The sequence below is a fragment of the Lygodium microphyllum genome, chromosome 7 (assembly GCF_053477565.2).
Source record: "Lygodium microphyllum isolate KBCC chromosome 7, Lygodium_microphyllum_v1.1.10, whole genome shotgun sequence".
Taxonomy (NCBI): Eukaryota; Viridiplantae; Streptophyta; class Polypodiopsida; order Schizaeales; family Lygodiaceae; genus Lygodium; species Lygodium microphyllum.
The window spans coordinates 101,771,924-101,790,647 of NC_141141.1; the positions used below are offsets into that span (position 1 = coordinate 101,771,924).

An 18,724-nucleotide genomic window follows, 5' to 3' on the forward strand; every position below is an offset into this window, starting at 1 on the left:
CAATCATTTGGTTCCTCAACAAGCCCTATCAACATTCGATCTCTATTTCTTCATCCTCTTCATAAAAAGCCCTAGACCATAGGAGGATAGCCATAGCTAATAGCTTGACGCTCTCATCATCTTCAACATTTATCATTTTTTTAATCTTCAATACTCCTCACTCCAAGAATGGGACCAAGATTACACACATCGAAGAGGATTAAGCATCAAAGAGCATTATGGGCCAATCCTTTGGGGGTTTCATACATTAAGCTTAAATTTCTTATCAGTGAGCTTTCAAAAGGACTAAAGTCTCTTCTATTGCAAGGATTTTACACTTTATAAGCATTAGATTGAATCGATCACTGGAAATTGAGAATATGGAGCTTTATGGAGAGATTTGGGGCTTTCATTTTACCTTGATTTGGCTGAAGCTTAATTTATATTGATTCATCAATTTTCTTCAATCTTTGAAAGAGATAATCTACTCATCTAATCTTTGAAATCTCTCTTAATCCAATTGATCCACTCATTGATGGGAGTTTATGTTCTTCATAGGCTTTTAATGTACCACAAGTCAGGTATAGATGCCCCTTTTAGATTGATTTAATCTTTTTGATCAATTGTTTGCATTAAATCCAATTGAATTACAACCATATTTCAATGTTTTCATGCTTTCATTGAATACCCTAATTTGTGCTTGGATCTTTATTTGGAAAAAATATATTGTAAAAGGGCAAGCTAATGCAATTAATGAGTCATTGAAATGCAACAATAAGCCCTCATCCCATTTTCCATTTCAATTCTCTTTTTCCAATTGATCCATGTACTTCATTAGGCTGAAGGCTTCAATTCCAGAAATCCATATCATCCTTGTTTTCTTACATTATTTTGCTCTTGCCACCACAATGAATATTCCCACTGAGGAAAAAGGTGGATGCCAGGGGAAATAGTGGGACAAAAGATAGGTGACCCTCCCTCACTATCCAAGATCCTAAAGGGCTGCAACCAACCAGCCCAAGGGAAACTTTGCCCTTCTCTCGGTGATTTGGAGCCCGTGTAGGGAGCTTGTCATGCCACTTTATCCCTCATAAGTATCTTGAATAGAGCATTGAAGACTTTGAAGACTTGAGATAAAGAGCAACAAAACATGGTGTTTCTTGATTGTCCTATAGGGTTTATAGGTTATTTTGACATTCAAGAACAAGTTGCAAGAATTTATAGGCAAAACAAGGTACTAGAGGCTATTTTGGGGGTGATTCCCATCCATTTATAGGTATTGCAAGTTATTATAGGGGATATATAGGTCTATTACAGGTCATTGTAGGTTACTTTAAGTTCCACTAGGTCATATGGAGGTTGTTACAGGATGTATACATCTTACTTTGAACCTACAAGTGGTTGAAACACTAAAATAGGGCATTTATAGGTTGATAAATAGTTTTGTACAACCACAAAAGAATATTCTATCTTGATTCTAACGGAGTGCTTGATAGCTCATCTTAAAGAGCACATCCTTGGCTTTGATTTAAATTAGAAAGTAGCTCCTTTGCACACGTGTTAAAAGTTATAGCCATTTTTCGAGAGGTAGTCTGTTTGGACAACACTTGGATCGTGGAAAGATTATTATCTAGCTTACAATCACAAACATCTTATTTTGAAATGCATTATATGTAAACTTTTAACAAATTTATTTATGAGACAATTCTTTCCTTCCAAAAATAATAATATCAAGGCAAAACTTAGTGTAAGTGGCAATATCTTCCAATAATCTTCTTGGATTACCCTCCCCTTGGGATCTAGTCTGGATTGAATCTAAATAAGAATTGTATTTTTGATAACAATTCCTATGATGGTCTTTTCTTTTCTAAACGGAGTTCATGGGTCTTTGCTTGTGAGTAAAAAAAATATTGGTTAGTTTTATGACGAAAAGTACTCTTTTAACAATTACACTTCAATGCCCTTTTTTTTCATAATTAATGTTTGTGTTTATCCATCAAAGGTTTCGTTAGTTCAATACAAATCAAAATCCTAAGTCTTCTAGGAACACGGTACCTTCCTTGTACTTCTTCTTGGAACATCTAGTACAAACCCAAATTATCCCTTGGAATTTGTGGTTAAGAATTTCTTTGAAAGATTTTATGTAGGAGATTAAAAAAAGTCCTATTTTACGAATGCAGCTTTTATTACCAACTCATAGGATGATGATCTTCTAGCCACTTGGGGATCTACCACGAGTGCTTGCTTGATGGTATTCGCACCTTCGTTTGTAATCCTAGTACTCCCCATTTTGTAGTGGTCGTATTCATGGCGTTATTGACAGCTCCTACCTTAGCGACCTTTGTTATTTTCTTCTTTGAGACCATGGTCTTTAATGATGAGATTGTAGAGGAGATTTTGGCAATAGAGCTCAAGGGTTGTCACAATCGGACTGATGGGGGATGGTGATTACTGGGAATTGAGAAAAAATCGAGCAGAGTCTTGATTTTACAGGGAAGTGAAGGTAGAAGGGATGGGGGATTTGGTTCCAAGAGCTAGCGAAGCATTCTCCTTGTCCTCATGATAAGAATTTCCATCCTCACGCCTCTCTTGTCCCACTCCCTCTTGCTTTATACTCTTGGCCTCTTCTCTTTGATCAGTCTACCCCCCCAATGGCTCCTCATGGCCCATATTTATAGTTAAATTGAAGAAGAAGGGGTTTATGGGTTGTGGCTAAGAAAATGAGCTCTTTGTGGAGGGTATCTTGGAAATCCAACAATCTAGAAGCTTTCAAGATGCAATTTGATGTTGGTGATCTGACCTTTGAGGTCTAGAGAGGTTGCCAGAGATGCCATGGCTGATTCGCTAGGCTCTCAGATGATCTTGCTCTAATCTAGGCCTCTTGTCAAACTAAGAAAAGGGGGAGATTGCTGGAGTCTTTTGCTGAGATTGAGGAGGAGTATTCAGGATTTGGTTCGTGCTTTGAGCATCTCCCAATTTGGGAGGAGAGAGAGTAATTTGGCACCGTTTTCTTTTTGTTAAAAAAAGAGGGGGGGGACAGCCTGTTTGTTGACTTCTCCTTCATAAGCTTTCTTTAAAAAAAATATTAATATTTAAAGCTTTAAGCTTTTTCTTACTTTCTCAATTTTAAATGTTCTTAGTTAGTTATGACTTACGGCCCATAACTACTGTGCATATGGCGATTTTTGTGAAGGTTGGCTATAGATTTTATCGACCCTGGAAGGTGTTGGTTTACAAAATTTGGATTATTTTTTTCGAGACTTCCCCTATTTAATGGTCTAAAACTCTCCAAATCTAATTACAAGAAATTGAGAATATTGAAAATAAAAGTATGAATATCACACGGCATGATTTGTAATGCTTTATGATGAGTGTTGGCACACAAAACTTTTGATTAGGAAGGACAAGATGGAGCTTTCTCCTATGATTGCTTCACAACCCTTCGAACGCTCTTTTTCTCCATCAAGAAATCTTTGCTTGCCAAAAGCAACACATTTTTGAAGTAGCAAATAGTCTCCTTACTTGTTTCTCAAATGCTTTGGCCCTTGGTTGTGTATAACATGCAGTCAATACATGTGTGGCTACATATAGGATTGAAGGTTTTGCATCATGTAAATATTATGAACCGCATATATACTTACAAAAATCATAATTTAGGTTGTGAAAGGGTTGTTTTCAAGATATTGCATTTTGTAATTTTTAAAGGGAATAATTATTCATCATGTAGATATTATATTTTGTTACTATTTTTAGGATAAATAACCATACTAAGAAAGAGTCTTCCTTAGATGTAGGGAAAGGTGGTAACCTCGAAAGGGAAATAATATTGCATAAGGGTTTCCCATCAATATAGGTTTTTTGCATGCATGAATTTGCATAATTGATACCCTTGCTCTACAAAAGAGGCATGCATAATCATTTGTTTAAATTTGATACCATGCATGAAAACATACTAAAATCAATCCATGTTCTCATTTTGCATGAAATGATCATCATGGTTCTTTTGAAGAATATTTGGGACAAAATGTGAAGCCCAAAAGATATAGTAAGGTGTCAAGACTAGAGAATAGATATGTAGAAATATAATTTTTTCTTTGTCACAAATATAGCAAAGGTTGTCTATAAAATATATATCTTACATACTATTTAAAATCTTGATTATAAAAGCACTCTAATGGTATCAGTAAGTGGTAGAACCCCGATTGCAAGTCATAGTACATGGTACTGCATTGTGATATTGATTGCTTTTAGACCATTGTTAAGTGGTGAAAATTCATGTTTAGGCAAGGTACCATGTAAGTGATACCACTTTCTAGTGGTGTTTTGTAGCTCAAAAGTGAGAACCATGATATAGTGCTAAAATAGCGCAATCTTAATATGAAGAACTACTCTTAAGTGATGGACTAAGACTTAAAAGTGGTGACATGTACTTTCCACCACCAAAAAGTTGTACCGCACTGCTAAAAAGTGGTAACCTACCAGTAAATGGCAGATTTTCACTATTAAAAAGTGAATTAATACTAAAAAGTAATATCCCACCATTAAAATGTGTTAAAGTTACCACTATAAAGTGGTATTTTACCACTCAAAAGTGGTGTTTGATAATTTTCTTGTGGTGCTCCAATAATTTAGAGTGGCCTACACCACTTTCTACTGGTGCATTTCACTTTTTGGTTGTATTATATCAATAAGAGGTAGAGTAAACTACTTGAAATTGATGTATAACCATTGTATTTTTATAATAAAGGGATCCTACACTTAGTTAGATTACCACTTTCTAGTAGTACAATTTTACTTTTTTACGGTGATACACCTAAAAGTGGAGGCAAACCATTTGAGAGCGGTGTGCAACTACTACCATTCTAAAATAAAGTGCTACATCTATCTATATCTATTTTGTGTTATCTAGAGCTTTGCTTTGGCGATCTTGAACCAACTAGAAGGCTCCCAACCCTATGTGGCATAAGAGGAGAAGTTTGCTATTCAAGGACTAAAGAGGGAATTTTCTTGAAAGGTAAGTGGGTGTTATATTTATATTCACACACACACACACACACTCTCTCTCTCTCTCTCTCTCTCTCTCTCTCTCTCTCTCTCTCTCTCTCTCTCTCTCTCTCTCTTTATATATATATATATATATATATATATATATAATGTGTTGAGGTTAAAGGCGCCTATGCCCAGCCACCCATGTATTACTATACTAATAGTACCCGCACCTGCACACTGCATGCGATGGGCGCCCATCATTGTCACTTCATTCTTTATTCTTTCATTGACATTTGAATAAAGGGAAGGTCGGTCACACATTGTGACTGTTGGAGTTCCCACATCTTGAGTCTCTCTCTCTTGCTCTCTTGCTCCATCCACCATAGCTCACACCTCTCTTGCTTTCGTTGCTCATGCTTCCACTTGGGCTTCTCCCTTCAAGCAACTGGTATCAGAGCCATGTTCTTTGGGAGTTTGACCTCAATCTGACATTGCTTCAGTTCTCATTCGAGTTACCCACAATAGGGTTTCACCATTGGCAGCCATAACTCCACCTCTTAAGGTTCATATTGAGCTCTCATTGCTCTAAGACTTCTCAAGACCTATTGGGGCTATCTTAGGGAAATCTTAAGCGTACATTGAGCTTATTTCAGGGAGTGTTCAACCCAATATTCAAGGCTAGAAATACAAACACGTTTTTTTAGATGTGGCCACTTTCAAGCACTTGTGCTTGCTTAAGCACTGCCCGGTATTGGACAAAGGCTTTGGCATTGTTTACCACTCCTCCCGACATTGACCATTAACATTACACATTGGTTTTGAGTCATTGAGTTTTATCTATTAATTGTGCAAACAGGACAATATGTTGTCATAAAACAAGGACATCCATATCTTCAATGTTTGGAGCTTGTATATGCTTCTTGAGATGCCCATATACTTATGTTTTGTTGTCAGATACTTGGGGGATCATATGTAATTGGTTTGAGATGCTATTAGATTGATTTGAGCACTCTTTGAGCTTAATTTTCTCATAGGTATACTGTTGTCATAATAGGGATGAATGCTATTTATCTAGTTAATGTCATGCAAGGCTTATGTGATGCTCCCGGGATGCTTATTTGACGTTGGACACTTGGGGAATTTTTGGCCAATATATTGGAATACTTTTGGAATGATTTGATCTCATATTTGGCTTAGTTTTATTGTCACTTTTACTACTGTAATAAGTAGGGTTGAAGGTTATTTATCAGTGAAAGCATATGCCTATTTCTTGTTTATACTTCTTGGCTACTGGGGATGATACATTGATGTCTATGGTTGATGCCACATGCTTGGCCATGCTCCTGGAATGCTTTTGGGCTTCAATTGAGCTCACTTTTTGCTCAGACTTGACTATCATTTTACTGTTGTACATACAATGCACAACAAGTTTTTAACAGGGATAATCTATGCCTAATGCTCTTTCATGCTATCCATGCATTTTTTTGGATGTATGGTGCATGACATTGAAGCTCTATGCTTGGTTATGCTATTGAATGCATTTGAGCTTTGATTTGAGCTTAGAACATTTGACATCTATTGTCAGTTAATACATTGAATGCTTTAGAGGTCTATGACCTTATGGGCTTGAAGCTTGTAATATTTCCCCCTTGGCCGCCCTTGTAGGAACCACCACACCCCCCTTATTAATATGATTAATTAAAAAAAATTAATTCTCCCCCTCGTCATCATGGACATGTGGCGAGGGGGGAGAGAAGGGAAAGAGGAAGAAGACGACGAGTGATGATGGTGGGAGAAGAAGCCAACGAGGATGCAGATTAAGCGGAAGTGGGAGAGGAAGATGATGTCGATGTCGCTGATAGAGGGGGAGGCCATGTGGCCAAGCACCCCCCTTGGGTGTATCGACCCTACCCTAGTCACCTGGAGGGACCAAATAGCCCTATCATCATGCAAACGGCACCACCCCTCCACCTTCACTCCATGTCCCCGCCCCCACCCCCAATTATAACTCTCCCCTCCATAATAAACCTCCCAAACCCTTATATAAAACCCCCCTTGAAAGGCAGTGATATACCACCTCTTGGCCCCCCTTGCTGCCGGCCCGAGAGAGAGAGAGAGAGAGAGAGAGAGAGAGAGAGAGAGAGAGAGAAGAAGAAGAAGAAGAAGAAGAAGAAGAAGAAGAAGAGGGAGAGAGAGAGAGAGAGAAAGAAGAAGAAGAGGGAGAGAGAGAGAGAGAGAGGGAGAGAAGGAAGAGAGGTGAGAAGAAAGAGAATAAGAAGAAGAAGAGGAAGAGAGAGAGAAAGAAATAAGAAGAAGAGGGGAAGAGAAAGAAAGAGGGAGAGAGGGAGGGAGGGAGGGAGGGAGAGAGACTCTTTCCCTTCCCCTCCAAAGAGGATGGCCACACGCATTTTCTCTTTTCCTTTTCCCCGAGTTCATCTTGAGTTCATCCCCTAACCCCCAAGCAGATTACTCCTCTTCTCGAGCAAGTGGCTATTGAAGTCTTGCACAAATCACATCTAAGGGAGAAAAAGATCAAGAATGGCCCCCAAGCGGAAAATGTTATGCACGGATGGCAATCCCTCAACGAGCAACGGAGCCTCAAAATGATTTAGCACTTCTAATGATGCAAGATCTGAAGCTTCAATGATGCATTTAAGAACTGCTAGGCAATGGTCAACGCACCTCAAAAGATTTTGTTTGCCTACCTGGCCCATTGATAGGCCAGGCTACCATGGCGATGTTTATTGTAATAATCAGCAGCAGAATCGTATCCATGTTTGCAGAGTTTCTCGCATGTTTTTATGTTTAACAAATATAGTTTCTGTACAGAAACTTCCCCTGACATCAAGGGCACATGAACACTATGACTACTACAATGAAATCCATTGCTTCCTTGAACTTCAAACAGATGCTATGCTCAAGCAAATCGAGGCCAATCATTAAACATTGTCTCTCCCAAAAAAAAAGGAACACGAAAAAAGTAAACGAGCCCTTCCTACTTTTTCATGTATAAACACTCAAGGACAAAAGGACAAAAAAAGGTGATACTAAACTTTGTAGGATTAAAGTCACACACAATTACAGACCAAGAAACATAGGATGAGCGTGCACCATCCACTTAAACTGAGACTTGAAAATGTGGACAATCTCAATGGATCCTTGCTAGTAAGCATGGATATAGCAGATTTGATTCATCAGGAACCCATGTAAACATGTACCTCATGCCATTGTCCGACAAGCTTCTGTGTGCATATGTGCTAAGTAGGTAGATCTTTGAAGCTGTAACCATTCCTGGATAGAGCATAACATCCACATGCAACCATTTGGCCCGGATGTTAGTATATCACAATCCTGTCTTGGCTGAATTCCACTGCTTTTCTTTTCAAACTACTAATAAAAATTCCCAACATGCACCCTCTTCAAAACCATATGCCTGACTGTAATATGACACTCAAAACATTGTATATCTGAGGTTGCTACATGACACCTATCATATCTGGCTATAGAAGATCTACCCAGTTCAGAAACTAGATCCAAATCTGCAAACTGCTAGAATAAAGCGATGAACCGGAGGTGACATAATGACACATACATTCAGATTGTATATGATTGTATGATCAGGATGATTTGTGTGTGCTCCCAGCTCCATCTAATAATTGGTATGTGGCTTGTTCTTTTGAAGGAAAATTTGCATGTGATCCATCTGAGCATTTGCATCGTTAATCAATCCATCTCCTCAGGCAACATCATTTTCATTTTCTAATGTGCGCTCCAACTCCATTTCAAAATCAATAAGCGGCTCATTATTTTGAAAGAAAGATTGCCTGCGCTCCATCCAAGCATTTGCATCTTTCATCAATTCTTCTCCTAGGTCAAGTCCAAAAGTCTCATTGCCCACTTGCTGTGCTTCTGCAGTTCAAGTGATTGAGACTCTTGAGTCAACAAACATCTGCACACATCTACTTGTAGTTTCAAATTTCCACAAGTAAGAGAGCCATGGAAGGAATAAGTCACAAAAGTACCAGATCCACTTGAGTAAATTTTCTGCTTTGTTGCTGCATAATCCTTGGTTAGAGTTGCTAGCTCATCCAAACCCAAGTCCTCCACCTGGTATATAAGTTTACAAGCACTTGTCTAGCTTGGCAAAAAGAGTTCTGTACTCAAATGAACTAACTGAATCACAGCTTGTTACACAAAAGGTAAAGGAAGATAAGCACCCCCTTACCAGATTTCCTTTGAAATGTTGTTCTACGAAAGAATTCCTTAATAACCTGTGTTACAGCCCCACTATAGATGAGAGCGAGGGTGAGAAGGAAAATTGTAGTAACGTGTTACATGCCAACCTCAAAAACAATGTCCTGCTAGTTCTCAACTTAATTTATTGACTAAAATGTACACAGACAGCCCCTTGCCTTTGGCATTCAGCTTGAGCATGCATTGCAGCATCATTTGCAACCATTTCAATAGTTTGTTTCATTTGCTCTCGACTAGTAGTAACAGAACCTAAAAGGAAGCAGTCTCTTGCCATCATCCTACGAACAACTTTAAAGGCAGTCAGTGGGCCCTCTGCTTTAGCAACCTTAACAATAGTCTGTATATTTTCCAAGTCACCTGCAACACATGACTAAACATTGGAATTTTGTCCTTTCCTCCCTCCCTCTCCACCTAGTGTCCATGCACATGCAGACACGTTTCTAAAACAGTCACACATGCAGCCACTTCCTTTTCTAAAAGCATTGTCCTTTCATTCCTAAGCTGTTCTAAGCAAAACGAAATATCCAACACCCTTCACTACACTTTAACCAGTTGGAAACAATTTAAACACAAATTGAACTGCAGAATTCATGGTGTTGTAATGATAAGTTTAACATAAAGTGATAAGCAAATGCTGAAGTGAGACTCCAAAATAGAAAAAGTCATCTTAATTCTATGCCTTAAAGTCTAGCTGTTTGTGGGCTGCCCTGATCAGCGTCTTAAGAATGGCTGATATGCTAGTTTGTTCCTAGGAACTCCCAAACATCCAATATCTTCTTGAAAACAATCCCTTGGCATGTCAGTAGCATTTTGACGGACTTCAAACAAAACAAAGTTTTTGCATTCAGAATCAGGACACCAAAAAATGAGGGATGAATGCTATTCCAACTTTGCTGATATGGCAAGTATTGATGTAGCAAGTGATGACTAGGCAGTGTGGAAAACCACATAAAATTAAACCTCAAAGTGCTACTGTAAGAGAACTCTTATGAACACCACAATGGCCATAAAGGATTGCCTGTCCCCCATTGCATGTGGTCCATACCAACCCATAGTAATATGATCCTGCTGCTTGTCCAGTCAGCTTTTTGGAGAGAAGGATCTCCTGATGAATCCCACAAAAGTACAGCACTAGCGAATAGCACATGAAGTCAACTCACAACTCTAATCAGCTCTCTCTCTCTCTCTCTCTCTCTCTCTCTCTCTCTCTCTCTCTCGTAGGTAATCTACAGCCATTGTTAATATTCCTGATTCAATCTTTAAGCAAGGGGTTTCCAGTGTAATCAAACAATCATCCTGGTCCTGCCACATAACTTGTAAGATGCCTGGGAGTTGGACTCCATGGCCAAATGTCTCCAAACATCATGAACAAATAGCTGTAGCCTATACCACCAAGTGTGCCAAATGAACATTTACTAGAGTGCCAATGAACATTTACTAGACAGCAAGGGTATGCGCTAGAGGGAATGGTGAATTGCTGGATTGCCATCCTTGAAAGACTAATGGTCCTCGTCACAGTAGTAACCAAGGAAACTTGTGATCTGATGCCACTACCAGCACCCCTCATGAATCATCCCCCTACAATTCAACTTGCACACAAGACACAACACAAGCAATTGCCACACCATAGAACATAAAGGGAAGGGACATCAAACACACCTCCTAGCCATAGAGCCAAACGGGCTTGATACTTTGTGTACCAACACATTTGTCGGTACACTCTAATCGACTTATACTTTCACTCTGCTCATTCAAACTTCAGCTGCCACACTCTCTCACTCGCTGACTCCTGCTCGACTTCTATCCCTCTCAATTGTGCTCTTATTTCAACACTTTAGAGGATGAAGAGAGGCATTTTTATAAATTCTCTTGACCTCAATGGCGCATGAATCAAGACACACAATGCTTGCTAGCAGCAGAGAGACAGAGAGAGAGTAGAGTGAGCACAACTTATGGGTACAATGACGAGTGTACCTCTTTAGGTTTTTAGATAGATATATATATATATATGAAAGTACAATGTGCTAAGGATATGTTCACACCCGTGCATATATAAAAAAGCACAATGGCCCTTTATTCCCAACAACCTCCCACCTAAAGGCAATGTGCCTTAAGAGGAAAAAAGAATCAGCTAAGTCTAGGTATGTACAAAGCTGAAATACATACATCTATCCAACTCCCATCATCTGTCGGCCATGAGTAAACCCCTCTGCTGAAAGACCCTTCGTGAGAAGGTCTACAGGACTATCATCTGTATGCACTTTGACAAGTTTAATGCTCTTGCTATCAAGTACATCTCTAATGAAGTGGTAATGTACCTGTATGCGCTTCGTCTTTGTATAAAAGACGGGATTCCGTGCTAGTATGATAGCACTTTGACTATCACAATGGAGAACGCGTAACTCTATAATGCCAAGCTCTCCCACCAAACGTAAAAGCCATAAAGCCTCCTTGCATGCCCTCAATGGCAACCAAATACTCTGCCTCTGTAGTAGACAATGCAACACACTTTTCTAGGCTGGAGATCCAAGAGACTACTCCTCTTGTGAAGGTAAACAAGTTCCCAGAAGTGGACTTTCTGCAATCCACATGACCAACATAATTTCCATCCGTAAAGCCAAAGATACATGCCTTCTGCTTTCCAAAGCAGATGCACAACTCCTTTGTGCCTTTGAGGTATCTCATAATACCTTTCACTGCTTCCCAATGCTTTTTACCAAGGTTTGCCATGTATCTGCTAACCACTCCCACTGCAAAGGCAATGTCAGGACGTGTAGCAACCATAGCATACATTAAACTGCCAACAGCTGAAGCATATGGTATCTTGGTCATTTCAGCTTTCTCATCATTAGATGTAGGGTTGTCCTCTCCACTGAGTTTCACATATTGAGGCAATGGAACCCCAATTGTTTTCCCCCTCTCCATATTGAAACGCTGCAAAACCTTGGAGATATACTCCTACTGAGATAAATAGAGTAATCCTTTGGATCTATCTCTGAGTATTCGCATGCCAAGAATGTGATTTGCATCACCAAGATCCTTCATGTCAAAGCTGCCATGAAAACTTTGCTTCAATGAGTCCAAGGCCTGAGTATCCCTGCCAGCAATCAACATGTCCTCAACATACAAAACCAAGATAATCAAGCTGCCATCTGCTACCTTCTTGATGTACAAGCAATGATCCACTTGACTTCTATGGAAACCTTGAGACTGCATAAATGTATCAAACTTATGATATCATTCTCTTGGTGCTTGTTTCAACTCATACAAACTCCTTTTGAGTTTACATACCATCTTCTCTTTCCCTTTTTCCACAAACCCTTCAAGCTGCTGCATATATATGTCTTCAGCCCAAAATGATTCTCAATGTAGTCATTTTGAATACAGGAGAGAAGATCTCAACAATGTCAATACCATGTTTTTGTTTGTATCCCTTCGCAACCAATCTTGCTTTGCACTTTGATGAGGAACCAGAAGCGACCATCTTGTAAACCCATTTGCATGGAAGTGTTTTTTGCTCTTTAGGCAACTGCACCAAGACCCAAATGCCATTTTTCTCAAGAGATTCCATTTCTGAAAACATGGCTTTATACCATTTCTTATTGTCCTATCTGTCCATTAATTCCTTGAAGCAAGACGGTTCACCACAGTCTATCAATATGACATAATCAGCCGCATTGTTTGCACCAGGAATGAATCTATCAAGTTGTCTAGTAGCCCTAGACGATCTCCTAACCCAATGATCATTGTTTGCTGGCTGTTGAGCGTTTTTAGCTTGCTGTCCTGGCATTTCAGCCTGCAAATCAGCATTAGCAGCTTGCTGTCCTAGATGTTCCTGCACATGTAATGGCTCATTATCATGGGCAGCAGCTGGCTGATCATTTCCAGCATTATTTTCTACATTTACAGATTCATTTACAGCAGGTATTTGCTGCTATACAGCGGGCATATTTTGCTATCCAAAAGGTATTTCTTCCCAGAATACAACCCTACGGAACTCCTCAATCTTTTCGGGATGTTTATGCATGAGATCTTCCAAGAAGATACCATCATTGCTACGTACAACTATGCTTTTTTCGGGAACCCATAATCTATACCCCATTTCACCCTCGTCACCATATCCCAAGAAAATGCATTTACAGGACTTTGGCTCAAGTTTGTTGTGTTTTTCTTTACGAATGTACACAAATGCTTCGTAGCCAAACACTTTCAAGTGTGCATACAAAGGTGGCTTGCCCGACCACGCTTCTTGGGGAACTATTTGGTGACCGATTAATCAAGTGTACCGTTGTCATAACAACCTCTGCCTAAAAACCATGAGCTAAAGCACTATGTGACAACATTGTACAGACCTTATCCTGTACGGTCCAATTCATACGTTCTACAACTCCATTTTGGAGTGGATTATGAGGGGCAGTGAGCTCCTTCTTTATCCCTTTGCTGTCACAAAATGCCTGAAAGGCCTTGGACACATATTCCCCACCATTGTCAGGGCGAAGATACTTAAGTGCCTTATCACTATGATTCTCATACCAATGCCAAGAATTGTTTAAACTTGTCAAGCGCTTCATTCTTACTACGAATAGGGTAAACCCATACCTTCCATGTAGCATCATCGACAAAGGTGACAAAGTATTTCTTTCAGCCTAAAAATAAGCCTGGCATCTAACATACATCGGAATGTACTAACTCTAGAGGAGGAGATTTCAACGAAAGAGAATTTTTATGAGACGTCTGTGCATGTTTACCATAAACACAATGATCACAATGCTCAAAATCAGCATAACGAAGACTAGGCAAGTAACCCAAACAAGAGAGCACTTTCATTCCAGTTTGACTCGTGTGTCCCAACCAGCCATGCCACAAAGAAACACTTGGCTGCTCGGTCAAGGCAACAACATGATCACTCATACTAGATACATGGAGAGAATACAAGGTATCACTTTTTCAACCTCCAGCAATCACTCTAGATCCCTTATAGATCTTCCATTTCCCATCACCAAAGGTAGTATGAAATCCATCGTCATCTAGCTGCCCAATGCTAATCAAGCTCTTCTTAAGCTGAAGTACATGCCGTACATGCTGAAGTGTGAAGATAGAACCATGCTAAAACTGCAACTGCACACTACCAATACCTGCAATGTCACATGCATAGTTGTCCCCAAGATGGAAACACCATGTCGACCCCCTGTATAGTTAGAGAACCACTCAAGATGAGGGGTGACATGAAGAGAAGCACCTGAATCTAGAATCCAAGTATGCATGTCATCATCTGTGTCTACAAGTAAAGCATGTGCACTAAAGTGTGAAGAGACCAAGAGTACGTCGCTCCCACTGTCACTGTCATGAGTGACTACATTCACATCTTCAATTTTGACATTGCTCTTCTTAGGCTGACTGTCTTTCTTCTCTTCCTTGCTATCATCTATCTTCTTGCCCTTTTCTTTATCTTTCTTCCATTTGTAGCAGTCACGTTTATAGTGACCCTTCTTGCCACAATGATGGCATTCAACATCCTTGCCACATAATTTACTGCGTCCCTTGCTATCAAATTTGCCTTTCTATTGCGATCTGCCCCTAGTATGCAAAGCACTGGAAGACTTACTCGATGCATTGTTTTGCCGATTCATTTCTTCCATGAGTAGAGCACTCTCTACATCAGCATACAAAAGAATCGCATTAGAGTTGCTCATAGCAGTCCTGAATGTATCCCAACTCTCTGGCAGAGTGCAAAGTAAGAACGTATCCTTAAATTCTTCATTAATCAAGAACTCCAAGGCAACCACCTGGCAGAAAATGGAGTTTGCCTCAGATGGTCCTTCAATGGCTACAGATCAAACTAGCAACATCTTCTTTCTCTCTCTTGCAAACTGAATGAATTGAATCCCCCTCTCCAACTGCCAAAAACGTTTTGCAATCTTGCATGGGCATTTATGCCAAGTGACAGCCTTCCAAACCCATTTTTCAACATTATCCAATCTTTTAATTAATTTTAAAAATTAATTTCAACACTTCTAACCCTGCCCAAAATTAAATATGCCCATCCGTAACTAAATTGGTTAGGCCATTTGCAACATGGAGTCATCCCCAACCTCAAGAGGTGGTGATAACCTAAATTGACACTAATTATAGTAAGTATAAAATTCACATAAACTAAAAATGCAAATGTTACCACTTAACCTTGGACAATGAACAGCCTGTTGACCCCAAAATTGACACCCCTTGTGGTATTTCTATAACTTTTATTGCAAATGGATGGAGTACAACTAAGATCCTTTGGTCTCCTCCACTAGTCCAAGTACCTCTTGCTATCAAAACTAACAAGCAAGCCTCCAAACCAATTTACCCCTTAGTTTGCTTAGGGATTGTGTTAGCAAAGTATGTCAGCTCATGTGTGAGTCTGAGCATGTATTGTGGGCTAGGCACATTATGTAGATATTTTAGGCATTTTTATGGTATAGCATTTTATGCTTTATAGCATTTATTGCTGCCAATCGACGACCTGACATATTTTGTGGCATTATTCATGCCTATATATTCTGGGCTCCTCCTCAATCAGTTAGTTCACCATCTGGAGGCCCCGTGGAGAGAGGAGCCAGTGCCAATGCCCACACAGACAGTGACTCGCTATTGTATGCAACAGTCTCGTATCTAATATATGGATTCCATTTCTCAAGCATGCATCTAAGTTCTCATCTATATTGTATTCTTTCTTTCCCTTTCTCTTTTGTCTTGTATTTCAACAATCTATTACAGCATATGTTTACGCTTCCATTGACTGCTCCACTTCTAACATGGTATCAAATTTCAAGTTTTATACTCCTGTTGTATTTTCATTGCTGATTTCAGGACTGTTTTAACCATTGCTGATCAGGCGACTGCTACTCCAACCAAGCGACTTGTTTTACCTGCGTTTTTGTTGATGTCAGTATCCATACAGCCTACGTCAACCCCTCTCCTACCTGCGTGGCAGTTCTAGCCTATGTTTAGGTGCTTCTACATCTCCACATGGCTGGGCGATTGCATTTTCAAGCCGTTTTTGTTGTTTCAAGCAGTTTCTAGCTGATTTTTTGACTTTTCGCAACAGTTTTCTTCTTGTTTTGGTCAGATTTTTGTAAATATGCATGTGAACTCTCATTTTCTGCAATCTCTGCTTGTGATTTGGCTATGTTCCCTCCCCAAATACCTTCTTTTTTCTACTTCTCTTCTAAATCCTCTACAGATGGCTTGTCCATGCACATCCACTGATTATAAGTTACATCACACTACCATGTCTTCTCATGTGGCCACCATTTTAGCTTCATGTTCGCCATGTTTCCTCATCTCCCCTTCTTCTTCTTTACCTTCTAGTCTAACTAAGCCCAATTCATCCATAGCACGTAATGGGATTAATGGTGGTTTGGCCTTGGCCATGAGAATATGCACGTGTAGGGTCATGAGAATAACTAAAGGATATGTAACAATCACATAAAGTCGCTAGTAAACACATGCAATACAAATCGCATATCTACATCTCTACATGGATCCACCAAGGGAGTATCTCCAAATGATACACTAGTCATCTATGTCCAAAATCACGCTAAAAACCCCAAAGAATATCAAAGTCAAAGATAAGCTGCTTCAAAGAATAAAACCATGAAATCCATTCAAGCATGAGCTCCTAGAGAGTTGTTAATAGTTATTAGCAATCATAGCCATCTTCTAGTTGTGAGCCCTACAAAGAGTCATTTGCTATTAGTAATCGTGATACCTTTCAGTTGTGAGCTTTAGAGAGAGTCAATCAAGGATATTAGGAGCTCTCTCCAACTATGGTCATTCTATCTAATTGGTTAGTATCCCACTTTTTGGGCCCATAAATTTTGATTTTTGGGCTTGGACACCTTTTGCACCAATGTTAGGAGTTATGCGCTTTGTTTAGGACACCTTGTCAGTTGGGCAATTATCCAATTAATCATTATGTCGCCCATCCTTCTAGTCTTCACCTCCCAATGTCTCCATTGCAAACACACATTGTATCATGTGCAAGAGCTGCCCTTAATGAGCCTCCTCCATTGCAAATAGCTATTTCTAATTATTTCTTGCCACCCACACACCCACACAAATCCGCTACTATGAGTTTGAAAGAATCGTGAAATGTCAAGTTAGTCTAGCACGTTGTATTCTGCTTCAATTTACGTTAAATATACCTGGAGACAGATAGATTTTGAAGGGAGGGGCAAAGAGCTGAGTTTCATAGAGTATGTAGAGCACATAGAGACCCCCTAGTCTTCTTAGCCATGGCATATCACTTCGTAAATGACCTGATCAAACAAGTGTAGCAAAAAATCAGTTAGCAGTCCACCGTTTTTATCTTCTGTAAACTGCAAGAGGATCACAAAGACCAGGGCCATACTCATGCACGAATGGATACCTTACTAAGGGTAGAAGAATACAAAGACCAGGGCCACAGTCATGCACGAATGGATACCTTACCAAGGGTAGAAGAATACAAAGCCTGCATAAAAGAGGCAGGATTTGCGTTCTCTGGCCTAGCCTCGTGGATGAATGTGAAACCTGTAGATCTCCAAATTTCTTTCATCTGAGAAAGCTCTGCCCCGCCGGCCTGTCCAGAATATCCTCATAGTTATATGCATCCTTGGCAATCAAGTTAACAAGCCACCAGCTTTGCTTCGAACACGCAAAAGCAGTGGAAAAATCTGTGTATAGATCTTCGGAACTCATATTTTGTTTGAAGGATTGGTCCGTGGCATCAGCTACGGTGCCTTAATTTGGTCTGCTTTCAAGTTTTTCTGCCTACAGTAAAGCACAAGCTGCAAGATGTCATCTCTTACCTGAACAAATGCCTCGACTATATTGCCAATGTCTGAAGCTAGCGCCGATGTATCCATGAGCAAGAAGGTAAAAGCTTGTAAAACCTTGTCTGGAGCTGTTATGATGATGCATCGAGTCTAGCATTTGTTGAATCCAGCGAGTGTTAATGCACGTTGCTTGTATCGGTTACAGCCTGCAGAAACTGTTATCAATGTTTCCCCAAAACATCTCGGTCGAGAGTCGCTGCCATTGTTAAGCGAGGTGCAGCTCACAAGCAGAAAGAGTATAAAGCTCACGCGCCCTTGTAAAATTGGTTCGTTTTGATGCAACTACGTGTAAACATGGAAGCCTCTATGTGGTCAACAAATTTTTTTTAACAATTTTCTTGATCTTTCCTATATATTATTTAAAGCTTTGGTTCGAAAATTCTGAACCAAGGAGAAAGTCCCCAAGCCTATGTGGCATAAGGAGAAAGATTTGGATGTAAAGGTGAGTTCCTATATACTATTTAAAGCTTTGGCTCAAAATTTTCGAGGAGAAAGTCCCCAAGCTTATGTGGCATAAGGAGAAAGGTTTGGATGTAAAGGTGAGTGAATATGTCTCTTTTTAGAATTTTCCTTTCAAGAACATTTTCCTCTCTACTTCCATCAATACACACTCCACACTCCACACGTGCAAGGAAAAAAAATCT

At 39.7% G+C, this 18,724-nt stretch overlaps 1 protein-coding gene across 1 annotated transcript; it reads right to left on the minus strand.

The window, feature by feature from the left end:
- Window positions 1-7,994: 7,994 nt before the first annotated feature.
- Window positions 7,995-18,348, minus strand: LOC148033769 (Small nuclear RNA activating complex (SNAPc), subunit SNAP43 protein). Its single transcript, XM_087681756.1, has 7 exons — window positions 18,054-18,348; window positions 17,695-17,824; window positions 17,409-17,522; window positions 9,381-9,579; window positions 9,194-9,239; window positions 8,991-9,075; window positions 7,995-8,877 (listed from the first exon to the last, which is right to left on the minus strand). Exons 1-7 carry the CDS (start codon window positions 18,108-18,110, stop codon window positions 8,705-8,707), a joined length of 804 nt encoding a protein of 267 aa, XP_087537882.1. The 5' UTR covers window positions 18,111-18,348; the 3' UTR covers window positions 7,995-8,704.
- Between the last annotated feature and the right edge of the window lie 376 nt (window positions 18,349-18,724).

What these genes read in the sequence shown, in the direction of transcription:
- LOC148033769 (XM_087681756.1), bottom strand. Translation starts at nt 18,110, where the DNA reads ATGGATACATCGGCGCTAGCTTCAGACATTGGCAATATAGTCGAGGCA. An exon ending in TTTGTATTCTTCTACCCTTG is followed by an intron (nt 17,523 to 17,694) that starts GTAAGGTATCCA and finishes TTGTTTGATCAG; the next exon opens with GTCATTTACGAAGTGATATG. An exon ending in GCTCAAGCTGAATGCCAAAG is followed by an intron (nt 9,240 to 9,380) that starts GCAAGGGGCTGT and finishes GCTGTAACACAG; the next exon opens with GTTATTAAGGAATTCTTTCG.